The sequence below is a fragment of the Mobula birostris genome, chromosome 2, assembly GCF_030028105.1.
Source record: "Mobula birostris isolate sMobBir1 chromosome 2, sMobBir1.hap1, whole genome shotgun sequence".
Taxonomy (NCBI): Eukaryota; Metazoa; Chordata; class Chondrichthyes; order Myliobatiformes; family Myliobatidae; genus Mobula; species Mobula birostris.
In genome coordinates, this window is record NC_092371.1 from 225,153,484 (window position 1) to 225,168,703 (window position 15,220).

General features: G+C 41.5%; 1 protein-coding gene across 2 annotated transcripts in view; it reads left to right on the forward strand.

Annotated features, from left to right (window-relative positions):
- The window catches only part of themis (thymocyte selection associated), a 53,122-nt gene that overhangs the window by 17,709 nt on the left and 20,193 nt on the right, over window positions 1-15,220 (forward strand). For both annotated transcript variants that reach the window (XM_072251551.1, XM_072251553.1), the window contains exon 2: window positions 13,217-13,375. In XM_072251551.1, the coding sequence (XP_072107652.1) occupies window positions 13,217-13,375 (159 nt within the window). The remainder of the gene's footprint in view (window positions 1-13,216; window positions 13,376-15,220) is intronic.

Sequence of the window (15,220 nt, forward strand, 5' to 3'; positions counted from 1 at the left end):
CAGGTCAAGGAACCTTCGCTGGAAGAGGTTGCAGGGAGAGTGGGTGAGAGACAGAGGGGACAAAGGGAATATCTCTGATAGGGTGGAGGCAGGGTTGCCAAGGTGATTCTAGATAGTGAAAACAAACACAGACATTCTAAAAGTGTGAAATGTAGGTCAGAGTGACTCTTTAACATATTCAATAATTTCTGGTAACTTTTTTTCTTCTGTTTCTTATCAGCACCAGCCAGTTGTGCTGCAATGTTGTCCATCTCTAATATTAAACGTCTTTATTTATTGCCTTCATTTAAAAAGGGCTGAAAAGAAAACCCTGAGAACTAGAGACCAGTAAGCCTAATGCCTGTGCAAATTAAGTTACTACAGGTAATTCTGAGGATTAAGGTTTTGAGGCATTCAGAAATATAGGGGTTAATTCATAGCCTTGCAGGTGGGAGATCCCGCCTCATGAATTTGATTGAGATGTCTGAAGAAGTAATCAAGAAGTTGATGAGATAAGAGCTGAAGACATGGTCTATATGGATTTCGGTAATGCCTTTGATGTAGTTCCGCATGGTAAACTGCTGTGGAAAGATAGATTACATGTGATTCAGGGAGAGCTAGCTAACACAAATGACTTGATGATAGGAAGCATATGGTATTGGTGGAAGTTTATTTTTTAGGACTGAAGGCTTGGTGCTAGACCCAATGTTGTTTATCTTTTATATCAATGATTTAGTTGGGAATGCACAAAGTGTGTGTTGTGGCATCTCGAACAAACCAACACAGCTGCTGGCAACCCACAGGGAGTAGTCCTTGTATGATGCACCCTCCAATCAATCCAATAATAATGTTCAAAAAAAGTCAAAGAAATGTATTTGATCCTTTACTACCAAAACATACAGTCTTGAAGCGATGAAAGTTATGAATCTAAAACTCGTGACATTAAACATACTTAAGCAAACCTAATTGAAGTTAAGTAGAGTTAAGTGACTTCAAATGTAGTTAGGCAGTCAATAAAAGACATGGCACCCTTCAGTCCCCAGTCTAAATGACCCAAAAAAAAGCATGAATGCATAACTAAACTCTTCACTTTTACCATGCCCCACCCACATACCATAATAAATGTGCAGCACTGAATACAATGCAAATTGAAAACAGATGCATGACTGCTACAGCATAATTAGTAAGTTTGCAGATGACACTAAAATAGGTCATGTTGTTGACAGTGAAGATGGTCATCAGGACCTACAAAGAGATCCTGATTAGCTGGGTAAGTGGGCCAAGCAATGGCAAATGGAATTTGATTTAGATATGTGCGAGGTATTGCATTTGGGAAGGACAAATGAGGATAGAACTTTCACGGTGAACAGTTGGGCCCTGAAGAATGTTCTAGAACAGAAGGACCTGGGAGTACATGTACATGGTTCCCTGAAAGCAGTGTTCAGGATGGCGAAGAAGGCTTTAAGCATGCAGGCTTTCATTTTTCAGATCATTGAGTGGGATGTTATTTTGTTGTTGTACAAGACAGTGGTGCAGGATTATTTGGAATATTGTGTTCAGTTTTTGTCACCATGCTATAAGAAAGATGCCATTAAACTGGAGAGAGTGCAGAGGAGATTTATGAGGATGTTGCCAGGACTCAAGTTTATGGAAAGAGGCTGAGCAGGTTGGAACTTTTCCCATTGGAGTATAGGAGAATGAGGAGTGATCTTATAGAGGAATATAAAGAGAAGCATAGTTAGAGTGAATGTTCACAGATTTTTTTCCCGGATTTGGGGAATTGAGAACTATGGGGTTTAAGGTGAGAGGGGAGAAATTTCAAAAGAACCTGAGGGGCAATTTTTCACCATTGGAGTGATCAAATTATGCAACGAGCTGCCAGAAGAAGTGGTTGAGGCAGGTACATTAACAGCATTTAAAAGGCACTTGGACAGATACATTGAGAGCGGGGGTTTCCAAACTGTTTTATGCAATGGACCCCAGCCATTAACTGTGGGGTCTGTGAACCCCAGTTTGGGAACCCCTGATTTAGAGGGACATGAGCCAGAGTTGGAGAAAATAGGACTAGCTTGGGTGGACCATGCTTATCCACACCTACCACTCCACAAGCCTTTGCATCCACCACATCATTCTTCGCCACTTCCACCATCTTCAACGGGATCCGACCGCCAAATACATCTTTACCTCCCCTCCCCCCACTCTCCACTTTCCATAGGGAAGGCTCCCTCCAGGATTTCCTTGCCAATTTGTCCCTTCCCACTAACCTCCCTCCTGGGTCATACCCCTGCAAGCAACAGAAATGCTACACCTCCTCCCTTACCTTCATTCAGTTCTTCCAGGTGAGGCAGCCCTTCATCTTTGAATCTTTTGGTGTTGTCTGTGGTGTCCGGCGCTCCCGGTGCGGCCTCCTCTGCTTGGTGAGACCCAGTGTAAATTGGGGGACCACTTTGTCGAGCACCTCTGCTCCATCCGCCAAAAGTGGAATTTCCCAGTGGCCAACAATTTTAATTCCTATCCTCATTCGCATTTCAACATTCCGATATGTGAGTCCATTGTCTCCTCTTTTGCCACCTCATGTTCTAGGTAGCCTCCAACTTGATGGCATGAACATCGATTTCTCCTTCTGGTAATATTTTTCCTTCAACCTTCCCTCTTCTTCAATTTCCCCACTCCGGCCTCTTATCTCCTCCTCACTTGCCTATCACCTCTGCCCTGGGGCCCCTCCTTCCTCCCTTTCTCCCTTTCTCCCATGGTCTACTCCCTTCTTCTATCAGATTCCTTCCTCTCCAGTCCTTTACCTTTCCCATGAACTTCATCTATCACCTTCCAGCTGTCCTCCTTCACCTCCCCCCACCTTTTTATTTTGACGTCTTCCCTCTTCCTTTCCAGTCCTGAAGAAGAGTCTCGGCCTGAAATGTCGACTGTTTACAACAGGAATTCTGCAGATGCTGGAAATTCAAGCAACACACATCAAAGTTGCTGGTGAACGCAGCAGGCCAGGCAGCATCTCTAGGAAGAGGTACAGTTGACATTTCAGGCCGAGACCCTACATCAGGACCAACTGAAGGAAGAGTTAGTAAGAGATTTGAAAGTGGGAGGGGGAGGGGGAGATCCAAAATGATAGGAGAAGACAGGAGGGGGAGGGATGGAGCCAAGAGCTGGAGAGGTGATTGGCAAAGGGGATATGAGAGGATCATGGGACAGGAGGCCCGGGGAGAAAGACGGGGGGGGTGGGGGAACCCAGAAGATGGACAAGGGGTATAGAGAGAGGGACAGAGGGAGAAAAAGGAGAGTGAGAGAAAGAATGTGTGTATAAAAATAAATAACGGATGGGGTACAAGGGGGAGGTGGGGCATTAGCAGAAGTTAGAGAAGTCAATGTTGATGCCATCAGGTTGGAGGCTACCCAGATGGAATATAAGGTGTTGTTCCTCCAACCTGAGTGTGGCTTCATCTTTATAGCAGAGGAGGCCGTGGATAGACATGTGAGAATGGGAATGGGATGTGGAATTAAAATGTGTGGCCACTGGGAGATCCTGCTTTCTCTGGCGGACAGAGCGTAAATATTCAGCATATGGTGCTCCTGATGTGGCCTTCTATATATTGGCGAGACCCGACGCAGACTGGGAGATCATTCTGCTGAACACCTACGCTCTGTCCGTCAGAGAAAGCAGGATCTTATAGTGGCCACACATTTTAATTCCACATCCCATTCCCATTCTCACATGTCTATCCACGGCCTCCTCTACTGTAAAGATGAAGCCACACTCAGGTTGGAGGAACAACACCTTATATTCTGTCTGGATAGCCTCCAACCTGATGGCATGAACATTGACTTCTCTAACTTCTGCTAATGCCCCACCTCCCACTCGTACCCCATCCGTTATACACACATTCTTTCTCTCACTCTCCTTTTTCTCCCTCTGTCCCTCTCTCTATACCCCTTGTCCATCCTCTGGGTTCCCCCCCACCCCCGTCTTTCTTCCCGGGCCTCCTGTCCCATGATTCTCTCATATCCCCTTTGCCAATCACCTGTCCAGCTCTTGGCTCCATCCCTCCCCCTCCTGTCTTCTCCTATCATTTTGGATCTCCCCCTCCCCCTCCCACTTTCAAATCTCTTACTAACTCTTCCTTCAGTTAATCCTGACGAAGGGTCTCGGCCTGGAATGTGGACTGTTTATTCATTTCCATAGAATCTGCCTGACCTGCTGAGTTCCTCCTGCATTTTGTGTGTGTTTCTCTAGATGGGATCTTTGTCATCGTAGAATGCCTGGGCTGAAGGGTCTGTTTGCATGATGTCTGACTCTAAGTCCAGTTTTTCTCCCTCTGCTCCCTGATGTACAGATTACTTCCAGCATCATTGTCATTGTTCGGTCGGTAACAGCTCTGACATGTCTTCTGCAACCTTCTACGTCCCTTTGTCTGTCTTATCCTTTTCTGACTGCTCTTTTTAAGCTCTTCAACTGATATTTCCATAAATATTGGAATTCCCTCTGAAAACCTGGCCCCACCCTAGCAGAAATATTTCCTTTCCCCTATGCTTCCCTCCCCATCCTCTCCACGGCTTTAAATTAACTTTTCCGTATCCACTGAAACGTTTCTGACCTATAATATTAGCTCTGTTTCTCTTTCTTTAGATGCTACATGACAATTTTTTCCTCTTATTTCTGGGGAAAAAAAGGGAATGTTGGACTGGAGCCTTTCTACCCAGTCAGATGAACAATCAGATCCAATCACATCATTCAAAGCGGGTCGGGAGATTTTCCAGTGCCTTGACCAACCCCAACCCTCAACCAGCATTGTTAAACATCAGCTGGTCATTACACACATGAATATTTGTTCCATCTTCCTATGTATAAATTGACTGCCATGTTTGAGTGACTGGCTTAGGCCGGATTGAATATTGAAAGGCCTAGTTAGAGTGGACCTGGAGAGGCTGTGGAAGCCAAGTCATTGAGAATACTTAAAATACAAGCTGATAGGTTCTTGATTATTCATGGTGTCAGGGGTTTTGGGGAGAAGGGAGGAGAACGGAGTTAAAAAGGATAATAAATCAGTCATGATGAAACACAGGAGCAGGCTAGGTGGGCTTATGGTAAAATTGTGCTCCTGTGTCTTATGTGCTTATGCTGTTTGCAAGAGTGAAGGTGGAGCTGCGTGTTTTAAAGCTGCACTTCATTCAACAGTTTTTATTTGTGTTTTATGATTGTTCAAGCAGCTTTCTAAGGTAACTAACCCATGGGACTCCTGTGTAAATAGGACAATAGTGTGAATGGGGCATCATTTCTTTGGAGTAACAAAATTGTAAAATACTCTTGGAAATTTGCAGTTATTTTCTCATCGAAAAGAGACCTCAGAAGCACACATACAAAATGCTGCATGAACCCAGCAGACCAGGCAGCATCTTCGAGCTGAGACCCTTCATCAGGACTGGAAGGAAAGGGGGAAGAAGCCAGATTCCTGCATCTGGAGAATTGCTTGTGTTTGGGAAAAGGGACATGTAGGTATTTAGAATAAAAACGATAGATTTAATGGATCTGAACAGTTTCTTGAATGTTTTCAAAAAAGAGGTCAGAAAGTCATAACCAAAGATGAGCTTCTTAAATGAAATTTCACACTCAATCTTTGACCATCTCATAAAAGGTGTTCAAGCCATCTCTGGGTTGTGAATGGCCAACTTTTAAACACCCTCTACATACAAGTGAGATCCTATAATGTTACTAAACTCAAAAGTCCAACATGCGTACTGTTCATTCTTATGAATTGCAGAAGTAGTTTCACCCATGCCCCACGTTCAGTAATAGTTCAATCTTATCAGTCTTATCTGCTTTTATACCATTCATTACAAAACTGTGGGAGTATGATTATCATACTGAGTGTGTTTTTCTCATTAACAGACAAAATTGACTTTTGGATGTTTGTAATAACAGAACTTGGGGGCAGGTTGCACAATTTAAAAAGCACAGATTTCAAAGTTCAAAGTAAATTTATTATCCAAGTCCACATATATCACCGTATACTACCTTGAGATTCATTGTCTTGTGGGCATACTCAATAAATCATAATAGAACAATAACAGAATCAATGAAAGACCGCATCAACTTGGGCATTTGACCAATGTGCAAGAGACAGTAATCTGTGCAAATACAAGAAGAAAGAAATAATAAAAATAAACAAGCAATAAATATCAAGAACATGAGATGAAGAGTCCTTGAAAGTGAGTCCATAGGTTGTGAGAGCATTTCAGTGAAGTTGAGTGAAGTTATCTACTTTGGTTCAAGAACCTGATGATTGAGGGGCAGTAACTGTTTCTGTATCTGGTGGTGGAGACTTGGGGCCCCTGTACCTTCCTCCTGAAGGGAGCTGTGAAAACAGAATATGTCCTGGGTGGTGGAGGTCCCTAAAGATGGATGCTGCTTTCCTGTGACATTGTTTCGTGTTGATGTGTTCAGTGGTGGGGACAACTTTACCTTTGATGGACTGGGCTGTACCTACTACTTTTTTTATTCGAGGGCATTGGTGTTTCTATAGTAGACTGTGTGGCAGCCAATTACTATGCTCTCCACCACACATCAAAGTTTTAGATGTCATGCTGAATCTTTGCAAACTCCTAAGGAAGTAGAGGCGCTGCCATGCTTTCTTCATAATTGTAGGTCCTCTGAAATAATAACACCAAAGAATTTGAAGTTGTTGACCCTCTCCACCTCTGATCCCCCGATGAAGACTGGCTCATTAACCTCTGGTTTCCTTTTCCTAAAGTAAATAATCAGCTCCTTGGTCTTGCTGACATTGAGCTGTTGTTGTGGCTCCACCCAGCCAAATTTTCAATCTCCCTCCTACATGCTGATTTGACTGTGGTGTCGTCAGCAAACTTAAATAAGGGGTGTAGCATGTAGGTGGGGAGGGAAATAAAAGTAGTCTGTAATGCACGGTTCTATCTTCTTTTTTCATTCTTTGAATTTTGAGCTGATATATTACCCAAAGATTCTGTAAATTTGAAGTCTAAATACTCTGGAATCATGGTTACAAAAAAATTGGAATATGGGTTTTTGTTTTACACAATAAAAACTAATTCACCATATTTTAATTATTTTTGGCAATAATTAGCATTAATGAGTACCATAAGTCATGGGAGTCAAATTACGCCATTCCATCGTGACTGATTTCTTGTCTTTTCCTACCTTTTCTCAGTAACCTTTGACACCCATATTAATCGAAAACCTATTAATCTCCGCCTTAAGTATACCAATAACTTGGTCTTCACATGCATCTACAGTAACAAATTCCTCAGATTCACCAGCGGCTGGCTAAAGAAATTCTTCCCCACAACACACATAAAAGTTGCTGGTGTACGCAGCAGGCCAGGGAGCATCCCTAGGAAGAGGTACAATTGACATTTCCGGCCGAGAACCTTTGTCAGGACTAACTGAAAGAAGAGCTAGTGAGAGATTGATGAAGCCACACTCAGGGTGGAGGAACAACACCTTATATTCCGTCTGGGTAGTCTCCAACCTGATGGTATGAACATTGATTTCTCTAACTTCTGCTAATGCTCCACCTCCCGCTCGTACCCCATCCGTTATTGCCCATCCTCAGGGCATCCCCCCTCCCCCTTTCTCCCTAGGCCTCCTGTCCCATGATCCTCTCATATCCCTTTTGCCAATCAACTGTGTAGCTCTTGGCTCCATCCCTCCCCCTCCTGTCTTCTCCTATCATTTCGAATCTCCCCCTCCCCCTCCAACTTTCAAATCTCTTACTAGCTCTTCTTTCAGTTAGTCCTGACGAAGGGTCTCAGCCCGAAATGTCGATTGTACTTCTTCCTAGGGATGCTGCCTGGCCTGCTGCATTCACCAGCAACTTTTATGTGTGTTGCTTGAAATTCCAGCATCTGCAGATTTCCTCGTGTGTGTGTTTTTAAATTCTTCCCCAGCTCTGTTCGAAAGGGACCCCTTGTATTCTGAGGCTGGGTCCTCTGGTCCTAGACTTATTCCCCCACTATAGGACACGTCCTCTCCGTGTCCACTCCATCTAGGCCTTTCAATATTCAATAGATTTCAATGAGATGCCCCCACCCGCACCCCACTCTACTATACTCCAGCGAGTACAGTTCCAGAGCCAAATACGAGCCGGTGTATAGTGAAAAATACTGTGCGTAACTGAGGAGTTGAAGGCTGAAATGGTTAAAAGCCAAGCATGAAAATGGAAAAGTGTACACAGAATATAAATTAGTTCCTTTATTTTTGGATAGCGTAGTCTACATCAGAAGATGAAAGGAGCACTTGAAATCAAACCAACAGCATTATTAACATAGATAAGCAGTGTAATTGAAATCTTTATAATGATAGATGGGCTGTAGCAGTTAAAAGAAAAAGCTAATGAATAAATTAGAAAAAGGCACTTATCAATAAGAATATAGTAATGAAAAAATGTCATTTAGCTTATCCGACTTGTTCCAACATTGAATCCCTTTGTCAAGAAGCAATTTGGCTACATATTATAATGATGTTATTCTGCAACTGTGCACCTCTCTCTCAGATTAATCTGTAAGTATTTAAAGCAAGGTGTATAGTTGTGTTTTTTATACTGTTCAGGAAATTGATGATGTCCAGCATTTTTTTTGACTATCCCTAGTTAGAAATATTCAGCCTGTCTTCATGTCGTGGAGGAGGGGGGGGGGGGTGGTTGTAAGTTGGCCATCCAGGACCCAGGGGTGGCCTGTACACATTTTATGAGTTGGTCAAAGATTGACCCATAAGATATTTGTTAAGTGTGAAATTGCATTTGAGTGTCTTTTCTTTTGTTATGACTTTCTGATCTCTTCTTTGATGACATTCAAAAACTCCTCAGATCTATCCCAAATACACACGTCTCTTTTCCTAAACACAAGAAATTCTGCAGATGCTGGAAATTGGCTTCCTCCCTCATCCTGATGAAGGGTCTCAACACAAAACGTTGACTGTCTATATTCAATATTCAACCAGTGTAATGTAGTTCAAATCTCAAACTTGTGCAGATCCACATCTATTTTTTCTTGCATTTTATGTCGGACTGTATTTTACTGATATCCTGTATGTCACTGTTGTCTTGTATGTGCTTATGTGCTTTGTGATGTGTGTGACTGATAGTATTACGTTTTGCACCTTGGCCTCAGAGTAATGCTGCTTCATTTGCTGTATTCAGGGGTATTCACATATGGCTGAATGACAATTAAACTCGAAGCTGAGAAGGGACAAAAATCATTTGCAATGCGTAGAAAACTCAGCAAGGAAAGAAAATATCAATCAAATCTATGTAGCCATCTAATTAATCTTTCTTGGGCTAGTGTCTTCACTAATGTAACATGGTGACCTCAGCTCCTCTGAAAAATTTGGAGGCATGATTAAAATTCTCTCCATAACACTCTGTAATTGAAGATGTAATATCGACAGCTAAGTATAAAATTCACACAAGTTTTGAGTTTGTGCAACATGCTTCGTAATTACAGTGGATTGAGGTTAATTGGAACACAGAGGTATCAGTACATTTTGGCACAATTAAGCGACCCCCAATTAGCCAAAGTTTAAAGGAAATAGTTAAAAAGGTGTAAAAAAGATAAACTACTTTTTAACTAAGTATCCGTTTATGTATTTAAATGAAATACCATAAATTAGAACATGACCAATACCACTATGGTGCTATAAAACTGTTATCGACGGAGAACTTAATTTAGTGTACACTGCCAACTTTTGATTGACTGTAAATGAACAAATCAGCACAGACACCTAGTGCAGATAATGAACTGCCTTCATACAATGCCTTCGACAATTGCATTCTCCAAATCCTCATGTTCATTGTAACATTCAGGACGATTGTTGATATCTTCAAGTTTTTTGCAGTTTCTAACTTGTTGAAGTAGTGAAATTGTTACATTTACACTCCCAGCTATTTCTGGTAAACACAGCCTGAATGCTTGAAACCGCAGTGTGCAGAACAGATCTGAATTGTCTTACTGCTTATTTCTCACCAATTACCAGGATAAAAATCACTTGTGTGGTCATTAAACACTACACTGTGCTTAGAGCAAACAGTTTTTAAATATCATCAGTTGCATGTGTTTGTGTGCAAAAAAACCAGTGATTTTTTGTTATGATAATTGGTGAGATATAAGCAGTAATTATTAGGCCAGACAATTTGATTAAATGATAACTAGTATGAATTAGGTATTCTGGATTGAATGGTAGTAATGAATATCCTGCAGTTATTTATCAAGAAGTGAAGACCATAGACTCAGTCATAGAGAAGTACAGCACAGAAATAGGCCCTTCAGCCCATCTAATCCTTGCCAAACCATTCAAACTGGCTGCTCCCATTGACCATAGCCCTCCATACCCCAGCCATCCATGTACCTATCCAAACTTCTCTTAAACATTGAAATCGAGTTCACATGCACTACTTGCACTTGCAGCTCATTCCACACTCTCATGATCCTCTAAGTGAAGAAGATTCCTCTCATGTTTCCTTAAACTTTTCACCTTTCACCCTTAACCCATGACCTCTGGTTGTAGTCCCACCTAATCTCAGTGGAAAAAGCCTGCTTGCATTTATCCTATCTATACCCCTCATAATTTTGTATACCTCCATCAAATCTCCCCTCAGTCTTCTACATTCTAAGTAATAAAGTCTTAACCTATTCAATCTTTTCTTATAACTCTGTTCCTTATAAGGGACAGAGCCGTCTCTATTTCCTGAGGAGACTGAGGTCCTTTAACATCTGCCAGACGATGCTGAGGATGTTCTATGAGTCTGTGGTGGCCAGTGCGATCATGTTTGCTGTTGTGTGCTGGGGCAGCAGGCTGAGGGTAGCAGACACCAACAGAGTCAACAAGCTCATTCGTAAGGCCAGGGATGTTGTGGGGATGGAACTGGACCCACTCACGGTGGTGTCTGAAAAGAGGATGCTGTCCAAGTTGCATGCCTCTTGGTCAATGTCTCCCATCCACTACATAATGTACTGGGTGGGCACAGGAGTACATTCAGCCAGAGACTCATTCCACCCAGATGCAACACAGAGCATCATAGGAAGTCATTCCTCCCTGTGGCCGTCAAACTTTACAACTCCTCCCTTGGAGGGTCAGACACCCTGAGCCAATAGGCTGGTCCTGGACTTACTTCATAATTTACTGGCATAATTTACATATTACTATTTAACTATTTATGGTTCTATTACTATTTATTATTTATGGAGCAACTGTAACGAAAACCAATTTCCCCCGGGGTCAATAAATTATGACTATGACTAACCCAGATCCTGGCAACATCCTTGTAAATTTTCTCTGAACTCTTTCAACTCCATAGACTTTAGAGTCAGGCCACGTGGTGAGATACAATAAGTTTAATTAGTCTTTTAAGTTATATAAAATAAATTTTCTAAAATGGAAATGAAAAAAAATAAAAAAACAAAATTAACCAATGAATGAAGAAACACAAATCTGCTGGAAAATCAAAACTCATAACAACACATTGTATCCTGTAAATGCACTTGCTTCTTACATCAAACAAGTGAATGGGTAGCTATTTATCATTTTAAATAAACAGCAAATCACATTGCATATAAATTAATTATAATATTGAAGTGATGAATGTATTTCAGCTTAAGGTTTGATGGGTGTGCAAATTAATTTCAGTGCTTGGAGACTGTCAGAAATTGTTCTAAATCTATAAGGAGCCTTCATTTTCCGCATTGTGCTTTAGACCAGATATTTATGCCAAACTTAAGGCTGCCAATTTTCAGCTACCTAACAAGGCTAACTAACTTCACTGTGCCTCGAGCCAACTACTGCTGTTGCGGTCACTCATAACTTTGTTACATCTGTTGAGCCCGTTAGAGTTGACTAGCCTCTGGGCTAGGGAGGGCCTTGCAGAGGGACAGTAGCTTCCATCTCATCCAACAGGAATCAGAACCGGACAGTCTTCCAAACAGATGGAACAGATGCTTCCGTTCCTCGGCATGGGCCCACACTTACAGTACCAGCCAGGATATCTCAGTGCTGAACAGCTGCACCACTGGCTCAGATCTGACCCAAACTGCCTTCACCAGTGGCCTCTGCAGATGGCCTTTGTAATCCACTCCACATGAATGCAGTACCTGAGGAGGACGTGAGTTCATGCCAAGTTTCCAGCAGAACCTCATCTCGTCTAAACAGTTTGCCTTTTTTAAAGTCGGGACCTGAATGGATTAACTCCAGGACTAACACAGCTCCGTAATGGATCAGTGTTCTGCGAGATAGCATTGAACCAGACGCAAGCAACCAGCTCCCCCACCCCGCCGACCTCCCCCCCCCCCCGCCCCTTGCTTTACTGGGGAGTTGCGTTCCTAGAAAGTAGACAATGTCAGGATTTTCTGTAATATGAAGCTGCATCATCTGTCTATGCGTCAAAAGATAGAAAATTAAAAATTAAATTTCCTGCTGATTTACTTACTTTTTATCACACACAAATTCTGTGAGTGAATTTTATTTCTTATTTCAAATTTTTCGGTCTTGATATCTAATGCAAATGGTGGTAATAAAAAGGTGAACTGTTCTGTGGTACTCAGTTTATCCTCTGTAAATATGAGGTCCAACAAAACTCTGCTTCCTTTCCCTGAACTTACAAAAGGTTCTGTTTACCCATCACCTCTGATCCCGATCACCTAAGTAAACCCTCATTAAGAAGTGTCTCGATTTTAAAACCCTCACTTATGGTTTGAAACATATTTTATTTTCACTTTCCACACCAATTTCTGTGCAACTATTTGGTCTTACCTCTGTATGAGGTACCCGCGACTGTGGCTTTTTCATTATTCTTGAATGTAATCTATCTCGTGACCCAGCTCCCAGCTCTCAAATTCCATCCACAAACTTTGTCTTTGTACTCGGTCATCTCAAGCCCTTGCTGAACCCTTTGCTCCAGTATTTTACACTAATTATTCCCTGTAAAATTTGTGTTCTTAAGTCAGTTACTATGTTATAGGCACCTTGCAGATGCAGGTTGCTATTATATTTGTCAGATTTATTTCTTATGGTGTTAATTGGAATATATAGGGTCGTGTCTTGTTATTTCAACTTCATATGATTGTTACTCTGGATTGTTGCCTTCCATGATGTAATTTGAATTTTTTTGATGTGTTATTGTATGAATTACATATTATCTGTAATATCTATCATCATCCCTAAAATATTCAAATTAGTAAAATAAAATATTTGGAACTGTTTCCCCAGGTTCGGTATATGAAATGCAAGGACAAGTGTGTTGCTTGTCTACAGGAGAAATCATTAAGGTCGTTGGATTCAAAGTAGTAAAAGTTAAAGTGAAGAGTTGTAAATTCCTTGAAGGGGTCATTTCCCCATTCATGGTGGAGTTGCCATTGGATTATCCAGGTACCTTTTTATAATAGTCACGTTCTATTTAAGTTTGTCTAAAAATTGTAATCGTCTTGCGTTGTATCCTAACTAGCATTAAGTTTTGTCCCCCGTTATCCCTTGGCTCATTGACCTACATTGGTTTCCGGTTAACAAATCCTCCGCTCTTAAAACTGTCACCGTTGTTCTCAGGTCCTCTACGGTCTTGATCCTTCCCGTCTCTGTAACCTCTTCCTGTCTGTAACCCCTTGAAATATTACCACTCATCCAGACAACCTGTTGCATTTGCTGACTTTAATCGCACCACTGTTGGCAGATGTGCTGAGACTTTATATTATGCAATTCCCTCTCTAAAGCCCTCCATTTCCTTTTCCTTTTACCATTCGTTTTGTCATCTGCCCCATTAAGTACTCCTGTCGACCTTTGGTTTGTTTCAGTTTACTTCAGGAGCTAGGACCTATTTGCATTATTCTAAGTTATATGTAGTTGCGTGTGTCTATAGCTACATATACCTGTAAGCTAACAAGTCTTATATAAGCCTTTGTTGTCCCATTTGTTTCTGCAAATTATAAATGCAACCGCTTATCAAACCATTTCCTTTCTAACTGCAATATAGATGTGGTCACATGTAATAGAGAGAAGTTCTACCCTCTAAGGTGAATGTAAAATATCACATAGCATAATTTTTGAAGAATAGGGAAATACACCTAGTGTTTTGCCCAATATTTATTCTTGCATATACCACCACTAAAGAAGCAAGTTATCTGATGATTATCACACAGCTTTTTGTGGGAGATTACAATGTATGGGTTAGATATTGTGTTTCCTTTGTCACAATGTCAACTATACATTAGAGTGTATTGGTTATGAAGTGCTTTAGGAACAGCATAACGATCTTGATGCAGCTCCCAACTAGAAACTTCGACCATCTCTTTGCCTGCGCAGATGCGGTGTGACCTGCTGAGTTCGTCCAGCAGTTTGTTTCTTGACAGGAAGTGTAAATGTTGGGCAGCCGCCTTTCTACTTTCTTCGGCAAACTGTGAGCAACAAGAACAGTGCAGTGTTTTTTTCATCTAGGGCCTAGAATATAGAATAATGTAAATGATGGAAAGTGTTAATGATTTCGATGAGAATGTAGGTAACACGATTGGTAAGTTTGCTGATGATACTGTGTTCAGTTCAGGTCACTATTAACATGGATGCTATCTGGATTGGAAGACTTGAGTCCTGGGAGAAATTGGATCGGCTAGATCTTTTATTTCCAAAGCTGGGGATGATGAAAGAGGTATAAAAAATTAGGAGGTTCGCCTTCCTCACCACCCCATCTACTTGTGCTCCAGTTTTCAGGGATTTGTGTACTTCTACCCAAAGGTCTGTCTATTCAGCAACACTACCCAGAACTCTGCCATTCACTATGTATGGTCTGCCCCAGTTTTACTTCACACTGGTGCAAATTATGAGGTGTAGGGTAGATAGCCAGTGTCTAAAACTAGAGCACATAGATTAAAGGTGAGGGAGAGGAGATTTAATCTTGAGGGGTAAATTGTTCACACAAAGTGTAGTTGATTTCTGGGTATCTGGAATGAGCTGCTAGAGCAGGTGGTGGACCCAGGAACAGTATCAGTATTTAACGAGGCATTTTAGCAGGTAATTGAATGAGTGGGGCACAGAAGAATGTGGGATTAATGCAGGCAAGTGGGATTAGTATTGTTAGGGATGATGGTTTGCATAGAGGCAATGGGCCACAGGACCTGTACAACTGATGATTGGGCTGTCATGAAAGTTTTGGATGTACAGCTGTTTTTTTCAGTGAAATGCAAGCTGTATGTTTGTACAGGATTTGAAATGAGTTTGAAGTTAGCT